Below are 25,019 nucleotides of genomic sequence, written 5' to 3'. Positions count from 1 at the left end.
GTCTGGTTTTATTCTTTTGTTGAATGCCCAGTGGGAATCCTAATTTTGACCTGCTTAGAAACTGGATCATCTCACATTCCTTTCTCTCCAATCCCTGCCTCTTCCCTCATTTCCAAGGCTCCTCTACACTCTGCCATCTCAACCCGCACCAAACCCCATGCCCTGCAATCTATTGTCTGTGCTCTCTGGGATTACCGTTCTGATAGGGAGACCTGACCTCTTTCTTTGTCTTGGGTCCTGGACTCTTAGAAGCCCTTCCCCACCTTCGGGTATGACGTGTCCCAAAGTGGATGGCTCTGGGCCAGCTGACACTTGCACACTTGAGAGGAGAACTCACCCTACCCCTACCCCCAGCTTGTCTCCCAAGAAGCAGCAGCACGCTCAAGGGCCGTATATTGATTTCGCAGACGTCTCAGTCTAGACGTTCTCTCTTCTCCCCAGGGAAGACTTGCCAGGCTTAGGTCATAGGGGTTGCGCTACCTCCTGAAATGAGCTAAGCTCCTATGAGTCAGAGAGAGAAAATGGAGGATCGAGTCAGTTCGTTCTTTACAACAAGATTTTATTTATTCTTTGACAAAAAAACATTTAAAGTTGTACATCTTTTTTTATGGTTTTCTTTTTGGATCCAAACGAGCATTTATGTTACAATATTATTCACCTCGTCCACATGCAGAGCTGAACTTCAGCTTTAGAAGAGAGGCACCAATACTCTCAGAGGGATCCGATTGGGCAACCAATACGATGCCTTTCCTGGAAGAGGTCGTATTAGTGGGACCCGTCGGATGCTGCCAGTTAAGAAAATGTCAGGTGGGACTTGGACTGCATGTAATTTTCAAAAGGACAGTTGGTCAGCGGACCGAGGCAGTGTATTTGAGTTTCTCTTTCATTCCGTCGCTCCTGCTATGAGTGAATCGAGGTGACCGTTTCAATGAACAGGGTCCTAAAGGAAAGGTGCTCTTGAGCTGGCCAGGCAGCAGGCCATTTCCTTCTCATAAGCAGCGCACTGGAGGAACAGGATATGTATGAATCTTTAGCTCATTCATTCAATTGTATTTATTGAGCACTTACTGTGGTCTAAGCGCTCATGTACCCATACCCCACCTCCTGTTGGATAAATAGCAGGCTAGGGCCTGATTTGTTTTCCAGCATAAGAACTTGACCCTGGTAAAGTGCACCCCCCTCCCCCCCATCCCAAATCCATCTTTTTCCATTCCTCGGCCTGTATCTTGTAGGTCAGTGCACTGTGTAATCTCGCTTGTTCTGTTAAAGCATTGCTGATGTGTTAAAGATTGTCTCCTGGGAATTTTCAGATGAGTGCCTCCTTCCCCGCTACCTCTTCCAAAATGGCCTGTGGGCATAATCTATCACTGCTCTGAGAGGTTAAAAGAAGAGAGAGCTCTTCCATTGCCCTTTGGAAGCTCTAATACCCATCTTAGCTTAACATAGTTCAAACTCTAAACCAAGTAGGTACAAGCCTTGGCACCCCTGCAAGCTTCCTCACTTTCCAGTATATTTTCTTGAATTTTTTAAATTACTGAGCCATTCATTTCCATACACTCCAGGAGAGGACTTCCACCCACCCCTCTTCTCCCCAACTATTTATAAAACATCTCTTCTACCTATTCTACTTTTGGAGATTGGCATCTGCTGGGCTCCTCCCATCAGACTATAAAATCCTCATGGGCAGGGAGGGACCGCGCCTTTTACTTTCTATTATTGTGTATCCGGCACAGATACAATACTCTGCAGCAGTGCTATTGATCATGATTTTTTTTTTCAAATATCGGATTCTGCAGCATGAATAGAGTGGGTGTTCTCTAAAAAGTGTACTCAGTACTATTTTAGGTATGCTCTCCAAACCCCAGTATATGGAAAAATGTATCTACTTTGGCTCTGTGCTCCCAATTCCTCAAAATCAAGACCAAATATGCTTTTGATAAATCCAATGGTATTTTCTTAACATGCTATGACTTCTTTTCAAATGTAACAAAGAAGAGAACTTCTAGAAGTTTTGACTGGCAGTAAGATTAGCCCTCATAGCCTCTGACCTTGAAAAAATGTATTTAGGGCATGTTCAGTTTTGGAAATCTCCCCTCCTTTTTCCACTCAAGTCACTTGAGCTAGCTGTCTCTCTGCAGACTTGTCTTGATTCGATGGTGGGCCGAGGGGAAGGTTCCAGCATACGTCAAATGCTGCTAGGCCCAAGAAAAGAGGATCCAGCCTTCCCTATGTAATTCCATTTTTAGCCTTTTTAAAAGCCATAATCTTGGCTTTTAGTTAGGGCAACTTTAGTGCCAATTCTGGACTTGGGCTCTCAAATTTGGAGACTTCAGCATTCAATTAAGCTTCCAGATCGAGTTTAGATAGATAAATACAACCTCAATCTTGACTTCTCAGGTCAGCCACAGCAGATCAATCTCAATTCTTAATGTGAGGTTTGATTCAGTAGGCCCCATTCTGACAAGCACATGGAGAACTACCTGCTCTTGGTTCTGCCTCAGGTTCTGGTGAGAGACTCAAAAGCACCATGCATGACCCTCCAGGCCTATCTCAGCACTCCTGCCCAACTGCTTTCCCTGGTGAAACTGGTTAGATGCCTAAAGGGGTGAGAGCCTGCGCTTTGGTGGCAGAATGGGGAGAGGCTGCCACTGGGGAAAAGACTGGGACAGGGGAGAGGGGGAGAGAGTGTGTGAGAGAATGAGTGAGAGAATCTTGGTGGCTTCTGTCAGCAAATGTGAAATGACTTTCCTCATTTATGAAATGAGGAAAACAAAACTCTGTTGCCGACTTGTTCATCCCAAGCGCTTAGTACAGTGCTCTGCACATAGTAAGCGCTCAATAAATACTATTGAAAAACTACTCTGGTCAGTAATGTACATTATTCTGAGTAACACTGTGGCATCTAGATGTTAAAACTGACCCTCATCAGTGTTATTTACAAACATTTGCCGCAGCCTGTGACGTAACCAAGCTTTATTCTATACTTTACTCACTCGGAAACTGAAGGACGACGATGTGAATTTGCTGAAGGCACAAGTTAGTGGTAGAGCCTGGCATTCAATTCAGTGGTCTCAACTCCTGGATTTTGATCTTTACCAGGTCTCCCCATTTAAATTTATTTTTTAAATATACAAAATCGTCTCTTGGGGCAGAGGCCAAATTTTTATTGGTCGGAAATCCCCTTCTATTTTCACTTGACCTTTATTCTGAGAGCTCTTTCTCTGAAGTTTTTTTGGTTTTTCTTTACTGGACTCTGTGAATCTACCTTTATTAGGTTTGAAATCCAGTAGGGGGAGGGAGGAGAAAGAGAGAGACTGTACTGAATGAGGCCAGGGTTCCTAGTATCGATAAACCTGATGTGAGCTTCCTAAATCAAAGTTGGTTAAAAAACTTTTCTGAGTGCTCCCAAGTCCTCAGTGCCTCCCCCAGCAGACCAGTCTTAACGGGAGACATCTAAGAAACAAGGATCTCCTCTTTTGTTCAGCTTCCCCCTGCCCCACCCTCAACTCAAACAAGAAAAAATGCCAAACCCCAAAATGTATTTACGCAAAGCATGGCTTATTGTCTCAATCATTTTGCATCTTGATGCCACTGTACAAACCATTGTATTTATAATATGGTAGGGCAGGGAGGTGGGGAAAGCATGTTTCCTGTCAGATGTTTACCACACCCTCAATCCCCTCAGCATCTTATATCGGAGAGAGGAATCCCCTTGTGAAATTAGAGTCAAAAGTAGTTGACTTCTGCTTTCTCAACAACAGGCAAATTAATTTTCTGAAGCAGTTCCCCCAGTACACCTGTCTATGCTAATGACATTCAGTGTTCATTTAGCAGGGATTTAGCTAGAGCACACTAAGCTAAGAAAGGATGATGCACTGAAATGGTATCTGGGCCTGCACTGCACATTAAGTGGAGGCCAGACCCTCTGTCAGCTCAAAGCAGCTAAGAGATGGGGAAGATAGATGAGGGGAGATGTGGTACAGGGGCAAAAGGAGCCCATTCCAGGCATCCCCCCAAGAGGGCCCTGGTTCTAAAGCACCACACCCATGGTGTGATCCTAGACCGGTCTCTGTTGCCTGTGCCCGCTCAACCGCTTTAACTCAGCTGGCAGAGAAAACGGTTCCTGCCGGACGGCCTAGGTTTGAAAGGGACCTTTGGACTCCAGGTAGTTAAGAAGCTATGCTAAGGCTTTCTTCACCCGGGAGACGCTCCACGTGTTGCAGGTGGTTCTTAGACATTCGCTTCCAATGCACCAAGTAAGCACAGGGTAGGTTGGGGGCGGGGGTTAGGGGAGCAGAGAGGGGGACACCCCTGAGGTTTAGTCATTTGATTTTTGCTAAAAGAAAGGTCTTGCTAGCTCCCTCTTTTGACAAGGTCTCTGTGATAAAGCTGCTGGGCCTAGATATTGGATCTACTTTCTGGTCTTCTTGCTCTCCGTAACTGGAAAGACTCTAATCCCTATCAGTGCTTAGAACAGTGCTTTGCACATAGTAAGCATTTAACAAATACCACCCTTATTATCTGCTTCAGGGCTCTTGTGAGCTAGCTGGGCAATTCTAGACTTTGGGCACTCTAGTGGGGGGATGCAGGGGAGGGAGTCACTCCTTGCCCTGGCCCTTTGCCTTTCATTAGCACCTGATTTATAAGTATCTCAAAATGGTTAAACTCACATGGCACTGAGAAGAGCAGGAGCAACAGTCCTCTTTCCCACTTCTGGTTTAAGCCTCACAATACCCCTGTGAGGTAGGTTAGTAGTGTTTTTGTCTTTGTTTTTGTTCTATCGGAGAGGTGGAATGGCTTGCACAAGGTCCGCACACAGTGAAGCGGTTGGCTGAGCTGGAGGTTGAACCCAATTGTCCTGCTTCCCTAGTCCCTTGCTCCAACCACCAGCGCAGTATCCTCTCCAAGACAAACACGGGCAGGGTTGACCGTAGAAAGAGGTTTTGTAAAGCACAAGTGAGATTTGAAAAAGATTATGGTTTTTAAAAAAGCTTCGATCTGTTTAGACCAGAGGCCTGATCTGGTGATATGCCGATGCATTCTCTCACACTGTTCTTTCTCTGTACTCCCACACCCTAGTTCACTCCACCCTACCCGGCGCGTGGTTCAGATGATTTTAGGGGACCTTAGGGTTGCGAGCCAGACTTTTTCAATATTCCATGCCTGACGACCATTGGATTTCACTTAAAATGATACGTTTGGACGCGTTCCAAGGCAGCAGAGTCTGCATCTATGGTTAGTCTGGTGGCCAGGACCACCTCAAGACTGCATTGATGATCAGCCATGAAACAGGAACTGGGAAACAGGCCAGGGGGTGCAGGAGACAAACATTTTTACATAGTCGGGGCAGAGAAACAGCTGCAGTGAGCTGACTGAGGGAGGGCTAGGCCAGAGGTTACCAGTGGCTACTAAGGGTACATCTTTGACCCAGGCCCATGGAGTGGCCTGGGCCTGGGCTGCTGGAAAAATCTGTAAATGCTGGCATGGATTCTCTTTTTGTCTAGTAACAAAAATACTTAGATTGGAATTAGGGCTTACATGGCAAGACCTGTACCAATTCCCTCTCTCTAGACAGGGGCCTCCAGTTTTGCTCTCTCAATCCTGGGCTCCTTCTTGGTTCTTTACTCTCTGGGTCTCAGGTTAAGCAGGATTGGGTTGTCTGATAGGATTTCACCTCAGTTGGGTTCTCTTGGGTCTTAATTCAGGGCAGGACCAAAGTTACTTGAGGAAAATATGTTCTCCTCTGCGGGCACTGTCCTTCCTGGCTTGGTTTTGTTTTAGTTCTGAGGCAACACTAGAAGGAAGTGAAGGGTTTCTTTTCCATCACCACCAGAGTCTTCTTGAGCCCCGGGCTCCTTCTTAGGACATTAATTACCTTTTTGCTAGGCAACTATTCCATTTGGGGATTAGAAGGGACCCCTTTTCAAAGGGAGGATTTGGGGCAGGACATTATCGTGATACATCACTTGTAGAGGTAAAATTTACAGTCTGAATCATGCCAATTTATGTGGGAGGAGGAGGAGGAGGAGCAAAGGGGGAGACCAGGAGAAGGAGCAGAAGAGCAAACAAAGGTGTCTGATCCCTCCATAGCCAAGAAAAGAAAGTTGGGTGGTAGGAAGAGGAGGAGAGTTTGACAGCTGGCCAGTCAGTGAACTCCACCTCAGGGACTACAGTCTGGGTTTGCTTGCTGAGCTCAATAAATTAAAGAAGGCCAGGAACACTTCCTAGAACACCTCCTAGCCCAGGAGTCTTACTCCTTGTAGCCAAATTCCAGTTCTCGAAATGGCCCTGCTTGCTAGTCCCAAATCCCCAAGCAATTTACATAATAAGTGTATCCTTTCAACTCCCCCTTTCAAAACCTTGCTCAGCAGTTGGACTGGCACAGAATAGCCACCCAGTTGTTCCCTCCCCAGAGACAGCTGCATTTCACAAGTGGAAAAACAAATCCTGGGCCTCAGAGTGACCCATAAAAACTCTTTGGCAGGGAAATAATGCTGTGCAGCAATAACCTTCAGAAGGATGCCACAGCCAGAATAAATGCCCTTATGCATAATCATTCCTGCCAGTTTTAAGTATGGGGGGGTTGATAGTGGAGCCAGAGCTGGGTGGTGGGAGTAAGATGGAGGGGTTTGGAAGAACTGTAGCTAAAAGATGACTGCTAAAATGCACTTGTCTGGCACTTCTTCCTCCTGCCTAGCCCTGGGAAAGGCTCACACTGTGGCTGGATTGGGATTTGGAGGACCGCTCTGTACCGTATGCTGAGTGGAGCTCAGTATATACTCTCTAGAGATGGTAAGAAAAGGCTCAGTGCCAAGATGTGTCCCTGGCTGGGCCGCTGTACCTTGTGGGGATGTTAATTCTGCCACCCACTTAAGCAATTACAAAATTCTTAGGAGTAAAAAAGGAAAAAAAAAAAATCTCTCCAAGAAAATCTTCTGTCACCTGGCCAGAGCTGAAAGCAGGATGCATTCTGCTGCAGCACAGTGGCAGGACAGGGATAGGGATGGGCAAAACGAGGTTGGTGCCTATTCCACTGCTCGGCTTTCCTCCTGCTGCTTAGACTCCAAGCGGGGAGCCCAAGGAGCTGAAGGCCTGCCCACAGATGGGAGTTGGGGAATCTTCACTCCTCCCCCTTTGCCCTTTCCCATAAAAGTGCTGCTCATAGGGTAAGGCAGAGTCCCAGGTGGAGGATGCTATTTTCCCAAAGATTTGCCCAATCTGACCATGGGCACTGTTTCCCACGGCTCCCCACACTGTCTCCTTTTGAACTGCATCTCGCAGGTCTTGGCTTAGAGCATTGGTGGCTAAAATAGAGGAAGGGTCCTTGGTGGATTTTTCTCTTTCTAGAAGCTGGGCACCATTTCTGAGACTTCGAGTCCCAAGGCAGCATGAGAAAGATGGACAGGACAGGTTTTTTAATGCCTAAGGTGTCAGCTACCACACCTGTGTAGATCAGGCAGTCAAGGAGGGTAGAACTGGGCAGGGGGGTGAGTACAAAACCTTTGCAGGAGGCAACTAGAGGCACATCTGAGGGAGGAGAGAATCCTACCCTTTTCTGTGCCAAAATTCAGAGGAGAGGGAAACAAAGGCCAGGCAGAGAAGAACGATCCAGGACACCCCTTCCCACCCCTAACTGCTTCCAAACCTTTTCCCGAAGATCTGGGATCATGAGCCCCAGGAGAGAAATTACCAAGTGCAACCACACAACCCAGACTCCAGATCCGACCTGTTCGCCAAACAAACCAATTGCTGAGCACTTCTCCAGCCAGCCCAGGGGACTGACCTCCCTTCTGCTGAGTCAAGTTGCTCTGGTTTAAAGTCACTTCTTTTTTCGGTAAAGCATTTATACAGCTTAAACGTGATTGGGGGGCGGGGCAGGAAGAGACACCTCAACGAGGAGTGACTCCAAAGTCCCCAGGGAAAGGAATAAGGAACCATCAGTCTGTTGTTCCAGTGAGCCCGAAACACCTCAGAGAGAAAATCCTTGACATTCTACTCCCCCAAACACGTTCCCCCCTCCCCCCCAGACCCTCTTGGCAAACTCTTCTCCAGCTTGTGGTCCCAAAGAGAAGAGGATTGAACGCTACCCCAGTCCACGGCTAAGGAGGCTTCTGGGAGGATGGAGGAGCCCTCCACTTGCAGGTCTCAATTTAAAAGGGCTGCAGGATGGTGGGCCTTGCCTGGCGACCCTGCCTCTTGCTCCCTTCTGCTCTCCAATGGCCAGAGACTTTTCTCTGAAGCTTTCTGTGGTCCAAGACATTGGAGAGAACCAAAACTCAAACAGGTATTTCCTCCCTGCCCCCAAACCACCACAACTACCACCGCAAGCTCTGGTTGTATCCTGGCGCCAAACCCTTCCCTGGCTTTGACTTGCCCCACCCTCGGGCCCCCCACCTTATCCTTCCCGCCTCCGCCATTCACCCAACCCTCCCCCACCATCCTCCAATCCCCCTGAATTACGTGAGCCAGGGCAGCACCCGCCACGAAGCTTACTGCCATCGGCGTTGGCCTTCACCTTCCCACCTGGATGCCTTCCCCAGGTCCCGGCAAAGGGATGAAAACAGTAGCCCAACTGCTTCCTGCTGTTGCTCAGAGTTCAGTGGGCAAGGCCCAGGAAAGAGGGAGGCCATTTCCTTCTCCATCACAGGAGCAGTTGTCCTCCTTTCCGCCCTGGCCCTCTACCCCCGAGGGAGCCGGGCTTACACCACTTCAGCCGGGGTCATCTGGGCCATGAGAAATTGGGAGCTTGGTGGACTCGGCGGATTTTATTTTTCTCCTCCTCCTCCTCTTCTGGTTCTGGATGGTGTCCTTTCTTCCTCCTTTGCTTTCTCTCCTCAGGCTTCAGTATCTTCTCATGTATGTCCCGTTTCTCCCCACGCTGGAGAAGCGCATGCATCGGAGGAGTGGGGGCAGCGGCCTCTAGCATTTATCGTCCTCTTCCGTGTCACTCAGGAGATCGCCTCCAGCTGCGCACACCATCCCCGGCCCCGCGCCCCCCCGCCGCCTCCGCCGGTAGTGCCCATTGGGCATCTGCCAGCTGTGCCTCAGGGGAGGGGCCGAGCCAATGGTGTTGGAGCGGCCCAGGCTGGTGGCCACGGCCGCCTCGAAGGTGAGCGTCTCCTCCTCGCCACAGTCTGAGGCGTGGGAGTCTTCGTGCAGGGCCAGGTAGGGCTCCGAGATGTAGCGCTGCGGGGTGGAAGGGCGGCTCCGGTTCCCTCGGGGGGAGCTGGAAGACACGGTCAGGCAGGCGTCGTTGCTCTCCGGAGCTTGCGGGGGCAACGGGGAGCCACCTTCGCTCCCGTCGGGGGGTGGGGGGGAGATGCTGCTGGCGTGTCGGAGCAGGGAGGCGTAGGAGAGGAGGGGCCGGGGCTTGGGTGGGACCGGCGGGAGCTGCCGTCGGCTTCGTTTCGGGGTGCTGGTGTCAGAGATGGAAGGGATGGAGCTTTCACTCAGGGAGCCCGTGCCCTGTTCAGCAGAAGAGAGACAGGCTGTATTAGAATGGTTCTGGCCCACCTTCCCGCCCCCCCCAGGCACAACTCTTTCTGGGGCACGGGACCCCTCTCGCTCCTGAGGGGGCTGAACCATGGCCCTCTCCAAGCCTTGGAGGCATTGGAGGCGGGGGATGGGGAAGAGCTATGCCCAACTCCCTTTCTCTCTCCTCTGCTTCCACTACCAGTTTCCTTGGGTCTCTCGAACCAGTGAGAAGAGCCCCTGCTGACTTGCTGGCATAGTGTCTGTTTTTCTTGAATGGAAAGCAGTACAGGGAAGGCCCTCACTCTGGGGGCCTCAATGAGTAGGAGAAAAAGAAAACACTAACCCACATGGTGCAGACAGGACCTGAGCAACTGGAAGCCAGGCTGCCAGGTGCTCCTCCCCCCACCCCCCACCATACCATGCCCACCAGGTGCTTACTTTTTCGATAGCCCTCCCTGTTCCTGTCTCATTTGGGTTCAGCCTAGTTCAGTTTGAGTGATGGACTGTTTCTTCGGTGGTGGTTACATCACATTCTTGGCATTCAGCCCACATGGGAGAGTCAGTGATGAGATCATAGGAACCAGATCTCTTACCACCCTCTCCATCTCCCCCCACTACATCCCTCTCCAACTCTTCCTACCCTCCTGCAGTTACCCATATCCCTTCTGGCCTGGCAAGGGAGAAGAGCAGCGCTAGGTCCAGAGCTGGTTTGGGCTGGGTCCAGAGTAGGACCCAGCAGGGTAGGAGCTTCGGTCCCGGGAGGCATTCCAGACCGCCAGACGCGACTGCCCCCTTCACACCCACCTGCCTGTTGGGTGTCTGGGCTCTACCCTCGCTGGGTGAGCGGGACTGGCGCCGCTCCGGGGAATCGCCGTCGGCCTGGGGGCCTCGCTCCTCCGAATTGCAGCGGGAGACATCGGGAGAGAGAAGGTGCTTGCGCTCTTTGGATCGCCCTCTCTCGCGGCCACCCGAGCGGTGGGGGTCCGATTTGTGGCCTGGAGAGGAGGAGGGAAGGTGATTCACTGATGGCATCACCAGATGCAGCTTAAGCTGCCTCCCACCCACCCACCCAACTGGCCCAGGAAACCCAACTGAGGAGCTAAGCCGCACCAGGGCTTGGGAAACTTGTGAAAGAATCCTGAATCCCGCTGCCCACTGACAAGTATGAGGAATGTGAGGGCCAGAGGATGCCATGGAGGTAGAGATTGCTGGGCCCCAGGTGATGGGGAGAGAGGATCACTTCACTCGCTATTCCCTCTGTTCCCTAGCTGTGCACACCCTGGTTCTTGCTGCTCCTCCCCTACCCCAGACTGCGCACAATGACCACTTGGGGCCCACAACCTTAGGAGGGAAGATCCTACATGGCCAAATTGTGGCTTCTCAGATGTGTTGCGGTAGAGGCTGTAGCATCTAAGAGATGCCATCGTACAGGGTTCCATCAGGTCCTCTTTCATCTTTCCAGAGACCAGCAAGATGCATTCCATGTTTGCTGGAAATTTGGCTGACGAAGGGTCTGTGATTTAGGCCTAGGACACCTTCGGATTAAAGACGTCCTCGGCTAGAGGGTGAGAACCAAGACTTGGGCAGATTCAGCTTCTTCTTTCCTCAGACTTGAAACCAGGGGGCTTTGTAGTTCTGCATCCCTGAGGAGGTGAGGCCCAAGGGGCTAATGTTTGGATCTGGACCAGGAAAGAGAAGGGAGGGAGGAGGCAGAAGAGGGCCAGTTCCGTGGGCTCCAGCCAAAATGAAAGAGGCTGGCCTCTCGGCACCCCACAAGTTTTGGAACTCCCAGTGGCCTGAGATGCACTCCATTTTTTTTTTTTTAAGTGGAGGTTGTTCAGTGCTTACTATGTGTCAAACACGATTCTAAGCGCTGGGTGAGCTACAAATTAATCAGCTAATCCACTTGCTCTGCCCCGGTGTTGGGGGCCGCAAGTCATTCCCTTCCCTGACTCTCCCCTTGGTGGGCTCACCCCTTCCCTCCACACCCTCTCACCGGAGTCGGAGTTGAGGCGGTGAGACGACAGGCGCAGCGATGAGTGGTAGCTACGCCGGCGAGACTTGTATGTGTTTTCACTGCTCCGCTCCATGGAAAACTCCTCCAACCAGGAGCTGTTGGTGCGCTTGTCCCGGATGGTGGAGAAGGACCGTCTCATGGAGCTCGGGTCTGTCACCACCTGGAAACGCCACCCAGCGCCGAGGGGGGGAAGGGGCAGGACATAGCTGGGTTTAGCCTCCTGCTAAGGTAAGGCCTGGGTGCTGACTACAGGTGGGCAATATCTCTGAGGGTCCTGGGCTCAGACCCTACGGGGAGGAGAAGGCCGCTCCAAAAAGGGGTCTGACCTGTGGCCTCGGCCTCCTGGACCTATTTGGGAGCCTGAGAAAGCATCACACCGAAGGCAGGCACAAAGCTTCCCATAAACCTCTCTTCCCACAAAACTCAGCTTCTTGTGGTGCAAAAAAAAACTAACCCCACATCTGGGCTTCCTGGGCTCCTGTATGTTCACCTCTCTTTGAACCAAATGTGGAAGACAAGCCGAGAGGAATTCAACTTTCCCAGGAGAGAGAGAGGGAGGGAGAAAGGGAGAGAGAGAAGCTGCCTGAGCTCTCAGACTCCAACTCTACTTCACTGTGGAGGGGAGGAGACCCAGAAAAGGACAAAAAAGGAGAGGAGCTTGACCAAGTGGTCCGGTAGAAGCTGGGGGGAAGAGGGGAGTGAGGAGGAGGAGGATGAATGGGAGAGTGTCATAGGCATCATCTCCCCTGTCTGCTCTTCTCCTTAGACTCCCCTGTCCCTCTCTCAATCTCAGAAAGGAATGCTTGCTCACAGCCCCCTACTTTGCAGGTCCAGCCCAGGCCAGGGGCTGTTCACATGACTCTAACCTGTTCCCAAAACACAACTAGCACTAGGATCACCCCCACCTTAACTTAGGAAATTATTCAAAGGACCATCCAAGTCTTTGCCACCCCACAATCTGCCTCAAAACAGCTCCAAAATCAAATCTGTCAAAAACCCTTCTCATCTCTGTTTGTCAAACGATGTAAGACAGACAGACAGAAGAAGAAAAAAAAAAAGCCAGTTAGACAGACAGAGAGATGAAACAAAGCCTGCACTGACTGGGACAGATGGCTCAGCCAGGAGTGTGTGTCGGGGAGTGTGTGTGTGTGTCTGTGTGGATGGATGGATGGATGCGTGCACGCTCAACACGCTGTGAGATATGGGAAGGAGGCAACGACTTGGAGGGAAAAATTCCTGAAAAATGTCTTTCCCCTGTGGCTTTTGGCATTCCAAGAGCCTCTACAAAACCAGAACCAACTGTTTTCCCCTCTGATCCACCAGTCGGTGGCCGAGGTCAGAGGAGAGCTTCCAGCTCCTGCAACCCAGCTGCCTCCAACTGCAGGGGTCCTGACCGGAAGGCAGCCCACCTAAGGGAGTAGGCACCGCCGGCAGGGTGCAGCTGAGGACTGGTGGGGATCCGGCAGGGGGGCAGCAGCCACCATCTCATAATCCACCATCACTTCCTCTGTCTGTCCCCCAGGCTGCCTCCGCTAGACCCTGTGGGTTGCGGGTGCATTTTACCTGGGGCTCCACGGTCAGGCGCGGCATCGAAGATGCCCTCCCCGAGGCTGCCCGCTCCTGGGTGTCCGCAGGGAGGTAGCTGCCATGGTTAGAGGACTGCACGCTTTTAAACTCACTAACCTCTGGCTCCTGGAAAAAACACACAGCCTAGGTCGTGGGACCGGATTTCATTCTATTTCTCGATGATTTTTTTTTTTTAAAACCTGCCTTCCCCAAAGCCTCTAAGATGTGGAGGAGAAGCGGGGACACTCCGTCCCTGGGGACTCAGGGGTCATTCGTGCCGGGTTCCCTTGCCTTCCATTTCCTGAAATAGGGTTCCACTAGAATCACCTGGTCAGATGCCCCAATGGGCATTGGTATCCTCCAGGGCCTCACGGAGAACCAGGAGGAGTCAGGAGTTGTGATCAATGTCTGCATTTCTCTGGAATACAGCCTCATTGGGTTCTCTGATTTTCAATGACGGTAGTGGGATTTAGCAGGATATTGTGCTAAGTTTGTTTTAGGTAAAGGGTCCCCCTTAATAAGGGACATGAATTCCCTGGTGGTCGGAGGGATTAAATTAAGCTGATTCTTTCATCTGTTTTGTTAGCCAGTAACTTTGAAGGGGGAATACGGTGGCAACAAAAAGCAACAGAGACACATGCTTGTGCCCCGAGGGAGAATGGCCTGTGTAAACAGGAAGACGCTGCGTTCTGAAACGACATCCAAAAACGGCTGCTATGAAAGTGGGACAATCCAGAGGAGGATGCCAGCAGCGGCAGGTCTTTAGCAGATAGCTGCGACCCAGTTTCCTGCACTTACGGTAAGCGATTTCTGTGATTGACTGACTGTTTCAAACAAGATGCAGTGTATGTGCATAACAGAAGTTGTGCTACACATTCTTGAGACGCACACAGATCTGACTGCCAATGCATGCTGCAGTTCAACAAGTGTAAGGGTGATGCACAGACATCCACCCGCACACGCTTGCATTACATGGTCACACACAGTACTCAGCATTTGGACATGCATGTGAGAGAAGTTGGGAGGTGGGGGAACAGGACCGGGGCATAAAGGGATATTGGTGTTTGTGTAACACAGACACCAGTGCCAACAATGAGATGAACACAAATCCAAAACGCCCCCAGCACTACGGGTTATCTCAGAGGAGCCCACTGAAAAGATGTAATAAAAGGAATCACCTGTGAAAGAAAGGATGCATAGCTGTATTATTTCCAAAAAAGATACATCACCACTGTGGCAGGGAGCAGGGAAAGACTTTTTGGAGCCCTAGTCACAGGATCCATTTCTCGATCCCTAGCGTTGACAAACCCTGACAAAGAGGTAGGACGTTGCCCCCTCCGTAAAGCCCCGGAATGTCCCACTTCTGGAATTGCGGGAAAGTCAGCTGCCCAGCAGGCAGCTGTGATCTAGAGAGTCAATCCCCCCCCCCCCCCCCATCACATGCATGCACTCCCTTTCACATCCACACGCATTTTCCCCTCTTCACCGTCACAAGTTACCAAGTAACCTGGACTGCCGGAGCCTTTGGGAAATGGCTGTGCTCTCCACTTCTGAGGTGAGTAATTCTACCCTGCCATGTAGAGTGCAATCAGATCCACAAGAAACCACACCCTCAAGGGAGGCAGCCCAGCAGGGCGTTTAAATATTAGCAGCTAAAGAGCCTCTTGACCTCAGCCTGAATCAGGGTTGATTTTGGAGGTCTCCTTCATTGATGGGCCCCCAGGGAGTTTGGGATTCACTCTGTGGGCCTGTGCCAGCAGGGCTAATGTTCAGCAACTGCAGTGAATGACTCCCAGTTATTCTGGAGAGACATAGAGCTAACCTGGAGTTCCTGAGTCTGGGCCTGGTGACCTGGATGTTTTTTGACTTGGGATGGTGTTTAGCACTAAAGATGCTAGTTGCAGGAGTAGCATTGGTGTTAATCAAAATGACTTGGAAATAAGGACAATCTACCCAAAAAGAGTGAGGACCTGCAGTATGGCAGGATGCTGTATGGAAGGGTGAAGAATGCTGCTAGGGAATTGGGAAGCATTCTTCCACTACCACGCCTCCAACTGGATAGAATGCAGTGTTGGAAGAAACAGACATATACATTTGCAGCAAGATTTCCTTAACATGGGCTTCTCCACATTAGTGTACCCTTCACAACCCCCTCTGTGTACAGCTCACTCCAAAGTGCTCACTAAACAGCAGAGCACCTCTGGTGGTGGTCCCTGCCCTGTCTCCAGAGGGAACCTGGTCTCCTGATCCCTAAAATGAGTAGACTGGTCAGCTTTCTCCCCAAATCAGGATGGATCTGGACCAATTCAGAGTTACCAATGAAGCATATTCTGCATTTGCTAATGAAAACTCACTTTGAACCCCTGAAGTCTCTCATTTGTTCAGGGCTAAAGTCCCATGTTGACCTAAAGAAAGCTCAGAGAACCTGAGCCCATGAGAAGGAGGAGTTGGGGTTTCTCCCAGTCTCCCCAGGCGGTGAGTTGCTGTCCACACTCCAGTAGCCTAAGCCTGCCTAAGTAGGCAGGAAATGACTTGTACAGGGAGGAGGTGAAAACCATCTCTCCGTCCTTAAGTTTCCTCCATGCAGCACCTAGGCATCCCAAGCTGCACCTCAACCTCACCTGTCATCCAGGGACTGCCCTCAGGGCCCCCTCTGCATCCGGGACCTTTCTCTACCTTTCCTTCCCAACCCCAGTGGCCCAGAATGGGGGAGTGTGGCCCAAGCGATCTCTCAGGCAACAAGGGATGGGGAGACCTTGACTAGCTGAACCAAGAGTGAAAACTCTGAAGTGAAATCTCCCAAAACCAAGGCCGGTGGGCTCGAGGCTAGGAGAATATTTTCCCAGCAATGGAACGCAGTCATTTACCAGAGATTGCTGCTCCTGGAACTGGCCATGGTTTGGGTCCATGCACGCCAACTGGAATATTTCCTGCGGGGAGAGTGGACTCAGGGATGGATACCCACTCCGGCCACTCCTGCAAAGAGATGACAACTTCAGAGGGAGAGACAGGGGAAGAAAAGATGGGCCTTCATGCTCTGTCTGCTAGCTTTCCTGTCATTACCTCGGTGCCCTTCCCAGCACAAGTTCACCCACTAGGCAGAGCCAATAGCTGAGCTTCTTCCCTCCAGCTGTTCATCGGTACATACCCCGGGACTGTATTTGTGAGGGGGAGGTTGTCCCGCTCCACCAACATTTAGAGAAGCAGCGTGGCTCAGTGGAAAGAGCACGGGCTTTGGAGTCAGAGGTCATGGGTTCGAATCCCTGCTCGGCCACATAGCTGTGTGACTTTGGGCAAGTCACTTAACTTCTCGGTGCCTCAGTTACCTCATCTGTAAAATGGGGATTAAGACTGTGAGCCCCACGTGGGACAACCTGATTCCCCTGTGTCTACCCCAGCGCTTAGAACAGAGCTCAGCACATAGTAAGCGCTTAACAAATACCAACATTATTATTATTATTATTATTATTATTATTATTATGGCCCAGTCTTCTGTTAGCAACTGCTGTATCTATGACAGATGACATCATGTGCATCATCCCTGCCATATGGGAGGGCAGTGTTAGACTAAAAACGGGTTTCTCTTCATTTTCCGCTCAGCAAAGGAGCTCCTCTTTTTAAATTTTGAGCAGTTTGTTTAAAATATTAAGCAGGCAAGATCATTTTTATTTTATTGTTTCGAGTCCAGCAATGCATTTTTACTGCATTCATAAAACTGAGCCTCTGTTCAAAGACCAGGCAGTATAGAGTCTGGTTCGTGGAAGCTGTTGTTTAGGAAGAGGAGTAGGCCAGTGGTTCTCTATGGAATTGCCGCTTGCAAAATGTTTTTAAGATCTTTGGCCTAAATGCAAAGTGCTGTACTAGCACTGTTTTGTTGTGGTGGTGGTGCTTGTTTTTGGGGGGGTTTTATGGTATTTGTTAAGCACTTACTATGTACCAGGCATTGTACAAAGCACTGGGTAGATGTAAACTAGTGAGATTGGACACAGTCCATGTCCCACATTGAGCTCACAGTCTTGATTCCCATTTTACAGATGAGGTAACTGAGGCACAGCAAGCAATTGGCAGAGCAGGATTATAACTAAGATCCTTCTGACTCCTAGGATAGTGCTTTATCCACTAAGCCACACTGCTTCTTTAGGAAGGTCAGAGCTGCACATTTCCAGCTCCTCATCACTGGCAAAATAAATTTTTGATTGACTCAAGGGAGAAGACCCTGACTACTCTTTGCAACCATTTCAACTTCTACTGAGGCTGCAGCCTCGCATTTAAGCCTGATGGCCATCAGAAAATTAAGGCCAGCTCCCTGGTCATGCCATTGGAAAGGGAGAGAGAAGGTGTTGGGAGAGACAGCAGGGAGAAATGGAGGCCAAATAGGGCCCTGTTCTGTATGTCTCTTTTCTATCTTTCCCTCCCCACACCAGAGAAGCAGCATGGCCTAGTGAATAGAGTCCAGGCCCAGGAATCAGAGGACCTGGATTTTAATCCTGGCTCTGCCATGTATCTGCTGTGTGACCTTGGGTAAGACACTTAATTTCCCTGTGCCTCAGTTCCCTCATCTGAAAAAGTGGGGATTAAGACTGGGAGCCCCAAGAGGAACAGGGACTGGGTCCAACCTGATTAGCTTGGATCTATTCCAGCACTTAGTACAGTATCTTGCACGTAGTAAGCTCTTAACAAATACCATTTTTTTAAAAAAAAGAAAAAAACTCTCTTTTACCACTCTGCATGCTTCAAGCTCTGACAGCAACATTTTGCCACTGGATAACGTCTGGACTTGATCAAGACTGAACAAAAAGTAGCTGCGAGTGTCACTGGCCAATGCAGAACATCTAACAGAGAGGGAGCAACTATGGGAGGCTCTGAGGTGTGCAGTGCCTCGCCAGAGGTGCTATTGCGGCTTTGGCAGTCTCGTGGGGAACCTTGGATCCCTGCAAGATTTCTGGTCCTCAATAATTCAAAGAACTCTTGGAAGGACTCTGCCGTAAAGAGGCTCTTCCTGACAGTTGCCTCATAGGACTCAGGGCCCCCACCTTGCTACTACATTCTGCTCCATCTGCAGCCCAAAACCAAGTTGGCTTGTCCATAGCAAACAGGTTCTAGTGGGTGTTTTTTAAAGTGCATTCAAAAGAGAAGCAGAGTGACCTAGGTGAAAGAGCGTGGGCCTGGGAGTCCTGCTGTGTGACCCTGGGCAAGTCACTTACCTTCTTTGTGCCTCAGTTACTTCATCTGCAGAATGGGGATTCAATGCCTGTTCTTCCTTGTGGGCAGGGAATTGTTGTAGTATACTCTCCCAAGTGCTTAGTACAGTGCTCTGCATACAGTAAGTGCTCAATAAATATGACTGAATGAATGCTTAGACTGTGAGCCCCATGCAGGACCTGATTATCTTTTATCTACCCCAACACTTAGTAGAGTGCTTGGCACATAGTAAGCACTAAAAAAAATCCCCAAATTATTATTATCATTATCAACTCTTATTTGTTCCGGCCCAGAGCCAAGGGATTTTTTTACATGGGGAGGTCTACTTACAGGCCCGAAAGGGTGTCTTGTTGGAGGTAAGGCAGGGCTTTGGCATTAGTAATAATCTCCTGAGGCAGAGATGAGGGCTCCATGCGCTGGAACATGGGGGCATTTTTCTGTACGAGACGGGAGAGGAGAGAAGAAACTATTCAAATAAATGCCTGGGCAGGGGTGGGAGTGGTGGGGAGAAGAACGATTCCCCTCCTTACTCCCGTTCCCTTGGGTCTCTCTGGCTGTCATCATGGCACATTATCATGACCCTGAACCAGGGCCTCACCAGCTTCTCTTCGAGTAGGGTTTTGGGAGTTTCCCAAATCCCATTTCTCTCCGCTTGCTGCCTGTGGGTTCTTCCCGTTGCTTTCAACGTGGTAGACTCTCACCTGCTCCTCCAACTGCTGTCTCTGCTTCTTCACTTTGCTCTGCTTGTAGTAGTCCATGATCATCATGGCTGCATATATTTTGCCAACAGTTAGGTCTGAGGCTGAAACCCAAAATAAGGGCATGTGGGTTAACGGTAGCAAGTCATGGGGATAAGGATTGATAGGGATTAACTTCAGCCACTGAAACCCCCTGCAGATTCACTCTGAAAATCTGCAATCCACCCACTGAAAAAGTTTACACCCGAAGTTCTCAAGGAGCCACCAGGTTCTTGGATTTTCACAGTCAGATGCAAGGAGTGAAAGATTGCTGTGACAATAGGACTTGTACGTAATGTATTTAAACAGGGGCACAAGTGTGCACAAGCATGCATGCATACACACACACACACATTATTTCTCTCTCTCTCTCCTGTCCCCTTCTGAAGTAGTTCTTATAATACCAGAAAAATCCAATTAAAAGGCTAATTTTATGAGATTTCCCTTTCTCTTCTTTGAAGGCTTCACTATATTGGCGTTCTGGTTTCCCGCCCCTCTGCTGCAGCAGGAGAAGATCCCACACCTTTTGGCATTGGAACCAGCAGGTCCAGCATCTTCTGGGACAGGTGAGGCCAAATGGCTAGAGTCTCCTTTTGCAGCTCTGAATCGAGCTGCTGCCTGTCCGCACCACCTACAATGAAAAGAAGACAGGACAGAGCCCAAGAAGCTTCAATGATGAGAGGGCCTGGGGGGCGGGGAGGGGCGCTGATTGGGTGGACGCTGATCGTGTGCAGCTCCTCTTACCATGAGGGGAGATTTGGAGGGTCTTTATCCAGGCCCTGTCTGTTCCTCAGATCTTACTTGGGTTCCTGTGAGATCTTCCTGCAGGCCTAGCTGAATGCTCTTCTGGCCTCAGCTTGAGGGATCAGCCTGGACTGACCCTTGCCTGAGGCCACCCTAAGGCTCAGCATATCCCAGGAGGGAAATCAAGCCCTAAGCTCCAGAGCCCCCATGCTCACTGGCCAAGTCTTACAAAGCCCCCTTTCTCTCCCTGTTCTGGCTGCTCTTGCTTTCAGTGAAGAGCTCTTTGTTCCACTTTGGTAGGTATTGCCGCTCCTTCCCTTTCTTCTCCCCTTCCACCTCCACACCTAAGATGTCACCCCATAATCTATCTTTCCTGCTTTCAGAGTGTATTTGGCAAAATGAGCAGGATTGGCAGCTAATGCAGTTCTACTTTGCATGGGCAATTAATAATAATTATTGTTATTATTATTATTATTGAATTTAACTGTTTACTGTGTGTCAAGCACTGTCCCAAGAGCTGGAGTAGATACAAGTTAATCAGGTTAGACACAGTCCCTGTCCCATAGGGGGGGAGAACAAGTTTTGGATTCCCATTTTACAGATTAAGAAACTGAGGCACAGAGCCATTAAGTGACAGCAGAGAAATGGTGAAGTTGGGATTAAAACCCAGATCCTCTGACTGCCAGACCCATGCTGCTTCTGTAGATATTTAGCAGATGTTTAGTTCTTCTCATAGGAAGAGGTGGTCCTGCCCGCAAACAGAAAGTTTACTTCTCCCGAGTCTTTGACCTAGAGCAACAGCCCCCACTTTCTCTCCACCAAAGCAGGGGTCAATGGACTTCACTCCCAGAACCATGGCTGTGAGAGACTTTCACTATGAGACTTTACGTGCTAAGATAAATGGGCTACGATTAGGACTGGATAATAGGACAGTGGGGTCTAGTGTCCAAAGAAGAGGTACCGAAGTCAAGAAATCTGGGCATTAGTCCCACCACTGATCCACTGAACATCCTTGAGCTGGGCTTCACCTTCCTCATCTGTAAAAAGGGGACAAAACCTGACACCTTGATGGGTTCTGCAAGACTTTGGCAATCTTCCAATGAAAGACACTGTCCCAGTGCTGGACTGTTGCTTATTGCTGTTTCTCTGATAGTTTCCCCGTAGAGAAGAAGCCCATTATCTCCCTTGCAGATCATCCTGAACGAGTGGCCTCTACCTCCCTTTTTTACCTTTTGCAATTTTGATGTCCAGCGCCGTCCGAATCAGGGCCATTAGTGTGGAGGTGAAGTGGACAGTCATATCCTCTGCCACCGGCATGTTCATCAGAACCAGCCTCTGGTTGAGAGAGAGAGAAAAAAACAGCGGACGGGAAAAAAATCTCGAAAGACACCTCAGCAAAGAAGGATGATGATGGGGAGAGCAGGTCAAATGACTCAGACAAAAAAGAAGGGCAAGGATTTCCCCCCACCCCCTGCCCTCCTCCCCCACCTTACCAGGGAAATACCCTAACCTAGTCTTTCTGCAATAGTTCCACCAAAGCCTCAAGAATTTCTACCAAAGGTGGGGAAGTCATTTCTAGGGGAAATGGCTTTGGGGACAGAGACAGCTCTATGGGGTGGGTCCCTCAGTATGGCTACTCCAGCTTCCCCATTGCCTCAGGGACTCCCCTGAACTCTGAGGGTGGGGGGAATTCTGCTTTGCTTGTCTGTCATGAATGATGCATCCTGACGCCCCCTTTTTGAGTCTTTAGGAGATGAAATTCGCCAGCATATGATCAGACATGCATCGGTCCAACTGATCCAAAGAATGTGGTGGAGGGGGATGTGAAAGGAGAGATGAGAAAATAGAGTGCAAACAGGGCTGTGGGGGCAGGGAGAGAGAGAGAGAAAGAGAGACAGAGAGAGGAGAGACCAAGGCAGGTTCAGGAGTGGGCAGGCCATGCTCTCTTCGCCCAAACAGGAGATCGAACTGAAATGGCCAAATCCACTTCCCAGAGAGTATCTTTCTTTTCACACATTCCCATTCCTGGTTTTCCCCTCAAATCTATGCCCAGCCCCTCCCCACCCCCAACCCTCTTCATTCCAAAGACTAGGCCCCTGGGGCCACATTCCACACACCAGCAGTTCTGGCCATGGCCGAGAGCAGAGAGGCTGCCACCCACATCGTGAGCTGAGTGAATACGAGGGAGCGAACAGGTCCCCAAACGGCGCCCAGAAGTAACGCAGCCCTCAGGTGGTGAAGTCAATAGCCCAAGATTCAGTGAGGGGTCTCCATTAGCTAGCTGTAGGACAGGGCAGGAGGGAATTTGAACAGAAGCCCTAGATCTAGAAAACCTAGATGAACATCATTCATTCAATCGTATTTATTGCTCTTAGCAGAGCACCGTACTAAGCACTTGGAAAGTACAGTTTGGCAATAAAGAGAGACAATCCCTGCCCACACCGGGCTTAAATTCAACCCACCCAGGAGGGGGAATGCTGGCGGATCTACCTTCTCTGCAAAATCCGTTCCCAGCCTCAATCTCTCTCTCTGAAACACAGGCTTCATTCCCAGAAGGAGCTGCAGGTGGCCTTGGGGGGTGCACTCCCGAGAAGAGGAGGGTCTAGGGTCTGAAGCAGGGACAGGGAAGGAGGGGCAAAGGGAATTTAACCATGGGGATCAGCGGGCGGCCAGGTCAGCAATCACCCACAGGAGCTAAGGTGTCTCTGTGCCATTCGTCTTTCCAGGGCAATCACTGCCCCTCCTAGAAGCCCTCGATTGATTTTATAGGGAGAGAAAGCGGGAAAAGGGAATCACATTCTTTACCACCCCATGGGGCCAAGAAGAGACCTGAGCCAAGAGAAAGATTTCCCCCTTCTTAGGGAATGGAGCAATCCACGATCCCCCTCTCTTTCAGTATTCACCTCCTGCCCAACACTCAGTTGGAAAATTCCTCCAGCACCCCAAGTTCCACCTTACAGATCTCCTAGAGATGTCATGCCCTGGCCGGCTGCCTACCTCAGTGACTCTATCCTGTTGTGCTTCCTTCAGATGGGAGCTTCCCATACCGGGATTCCTTCCGCCGCCTCTTGCTAACAGGAAGCATGGTTCACACTCGGACCTGCTCACGCATGCATTCATGAGGAGCCAGAAATGGCTTGGGTTCACACCCTTCCTCATGCTGCCCGTGTTAGCTGTCTCCGTTTCGAGGCATCTCATCATCTGGCTTTTCCCTGGAGGCCCTTCTCCACCTCCCCAACCCATCCCTCTCTTTTCAGACCTGTCCCCACCCCGCCCTCCCTCCACCTGCGGGAGCCAGCTCTTGCTCAGCACCACTAGCCCGGAAGGAAGGAAGGGTGGATCTACCTTATACGCCACTTTGGAGGGACATCTCTTGCCGAGGCCTAGCGGTGGTGACATGAGAGTCAGCATTTCATACATCTCAGTGTAATGGATGCGGCCACTGCTCATGGATGGGGTGGCAGGGGTGAGGGGAGGGCCAAAGGAAGGAGCAGGAAGAGGGGGGTGGATGCAGGGAGATGGGGAGAGGAGGAGGACGGGGAGAGAGCATTCCCAGAGAGCCGAAAACAAACGAACAAAATAATACGAGAAACAGGAAAAAAATGGACAAACAGGAAAAGAACAGGAAACCCGTTAATCAAGGCAAATCATAACCGCGAGTCCGTCCTGGTGCGGATTTATATCACGCCCCACACAGACCCGGGAACGCCAGCGTCAACCACCTGTCCCCCCGCCTCGCTCCTGCCCCCGAAGTCCCCTTTCTGAGAACTGAGAGCTGCTTTCTCCTCCTGATTCAGCTTTGGTCCTGGTCTTCCTGTTTGCTTCCTTTCCCTCCAACAAGAACACGAGCTGCTCTCTTTCCCTTTCCCAGGGCTGTGCGCGAGTGGTATAAACCAGATACGCGGTGCTCAAGTGGTGGGTCGCAGAGTGGGTGCCAGCTGAGGTCCCCAGGGGGATCTGCTCAGGCCATGATGCCCCCTCTCTGGGAGAGCAAGGGATGCCCTTCCCTGGTAATAACTCACAGCTGGAGCATCGTGTATCCGTGGCCCCCACCCACCCCTCCCCCCGTGATCTCTTGCAAGGGAAGGCAGCATCTTGCAGAGACGGCAGAGGGCTCTGATGGCTCGCCAAGGAGTTGGCCCAGTTGCTTCCACCTGGCTCTGTCGATCGAGTGCTTTTCCCGGCATGCACCAGTGCATCGGCATGCTTGAGACAGAAGAAACAAAATCAGGAGGAGGAAGAGAGTTCTACATGCCATGCTCCCCCGGCTCCCCACCCTCGAGCTCTTTCCCACATGCGACTGCAAGTTCCATCAGGTTGGAGTTTAAAGAGTCTCAGCAGAGGCAGCTGTTTGGCCTTCCAGGTATGGGCTTTGCTGAATTCTCCTTCATTCCCTCCCCTCCCCACCCCACCTCTATCCACTCCAAAGGCACCCCCCCACCCCCTTACAGGGCAGGCAGGGTTCCTCCTTGGCTAGCTCCTTCCTCCTACAACCCCCTTTCCTCTAGAGGGGCTCTGCCAGCCCTCTGAGGATTTTCCAGTCTCCCAGGATACCATCATCAAGTAGGCCAGTCTTTGCACTGATTGAGCAGAGACATTTTCCGTGGGAGTGGTAAAAGGTACATGGTCTTGCCAACCAAAGAGCAGTATAAGGAGGAAGAGCCCCTCTGGCCCGGAGATGTTCCTTTCTCTGTCTTTCAACACACCGTATGGCTCCTCGGAGCCAACAGATTTCTTCCCAGCCCACCGCCGCCCCCTGCATAGCCATGATGGAACCCCACTGCAACTCAGTATCGGAACTCATCGGGGCCCTGGAGGAAGGAACCCACAAGGAGCCTTCCGTAACAGCCACTGTCCACTCAAACCCTCTCAGGCTCAGGGAAAAACATTTCAGGAAGCACCAGGCTAGATTACCTCTCCCCAGAAACTCTCCCTTCTCCCTCCCTTCTATTCCTTAGGTCCTCGGGCTCTCTTCCTTCATAGGGCCTCATTTTATCTCCTTTGGCCTCTTCTCCCGTCATCCATCCTCCCCTTCCCTTTGGTTCCAGCGGTTCCGCTAGGATTGTAAGCTCCTCCAGGGCAAGGACCAGCTGCCACTTACTTCTAGTGAATGTTCCCACATGAGCACAGCATTCTGCACACAGGTGGTGCCCAGCATACAATACCCCCTGGTTGGTTGGAGGCTGGCTAGCCCTTCTCTGGAGGTCTTTCAGAGGAAGAGATCAGAGAACCCAAAGACATTGAGGATGATGCCAGTTGTATCCAAGGGATGTCCCCCC

At 50.7% G+C, this 25,019-nt stretch overlaps 1 protein-coding gene and 1 long non-coding RNA gene across 7 annotated transcripts in view; one reads left to right on the top strand and one right to left on the bottom strand.

Moving 5' to 3' along the window:
- LOC103170520 overlaps positions 1-19,533 on the top strand; it is a 68,657-nt gene extending 49,124 nt beyond the window's left edge. The window contains exons 3-4 of the long non-coding RNA XR_003765350.2: positions 13,644-13,856; positions 19,458-19,533. This is a non-coding gene — a long non-coding RNA (uncharacterized LOC103170520). The remainder of the gene's footprint in view (positions 1-13,643; positions 13,857-19,457) is intronic.
- Positions 535-25,019, bottom strand: part of CACNA1E (calcium voltage-gated channel subunit alpha1 E) — a 271,336-nt gene continuing 246,851 nt past the window's right edge. For 4 of the 6 annotated variants that reach the window (XM_029081472.2, XM_029081475.2, XM_029081477.2 and 1 more), the window contains 10 exons: positions 23,086-23,182; positions 20,970-21,075; positions 19,520-19,627; positions 18,961-19,061; positions 18,590-18,696; positions 15,925-16,033; positions 13,055-13,183; positions 11,471-11,651; positions 10,279-10,469; positions 535-9,465 (listed from right to left, as the gene is read on the bottom strand). In XM_029081472.2, the coding sequence (XP_028937305.1) occupies positions 8,920-9,465; positions 10,279-10,469; positions 11,471-11,651; positions 13,055-13,183; positions 15,925-16,033; positions 18,590-18,696; positions 18,961-19,061; positions 19,520-19,627; positions 20,970-21,075; positions 23,086-23,182 (1,675 nt within the window). In that variant the 3' untranslated portion in view covers positions 535-8,919. The remainder of the gene's footprint in view (positions 9,466-10,278; positions 10,470-11,470; positions 11,652-13,054; positions 13,184-15,924; positions 16,034-18,589; positions 18,697-18,960; positions 19,062-19,519; positions 19,628-20,969; positions 21,076-23,085; positions 23,183-25,019) is intronic. The other 2 variants (XM_029081478.2, XM_029081479.2) reach the window with 1 other exon arrangement.

The sequence above is a fragment of the Ornithorhynchus anatinus genome, chromosome 16 (genome assembly GCF_004115215.2).
Source record: "Ornithorhynchus anatinus isolate Pmale09 chromosome 16, mOrnAna1.pri.v4, whole genome shotgun sequence".
Taxonomy (NCBI): domain Eukaryota; kingdom Metazoa; phylum Chordata; class Mammalia; order Monotremata; family Ornithorhynchidae; genus Ornithorhynchus; species Ornithorhynchus anatinus.
This window is presented reverse-complemented; position numbering and strand designations above follow the sequence as displayed.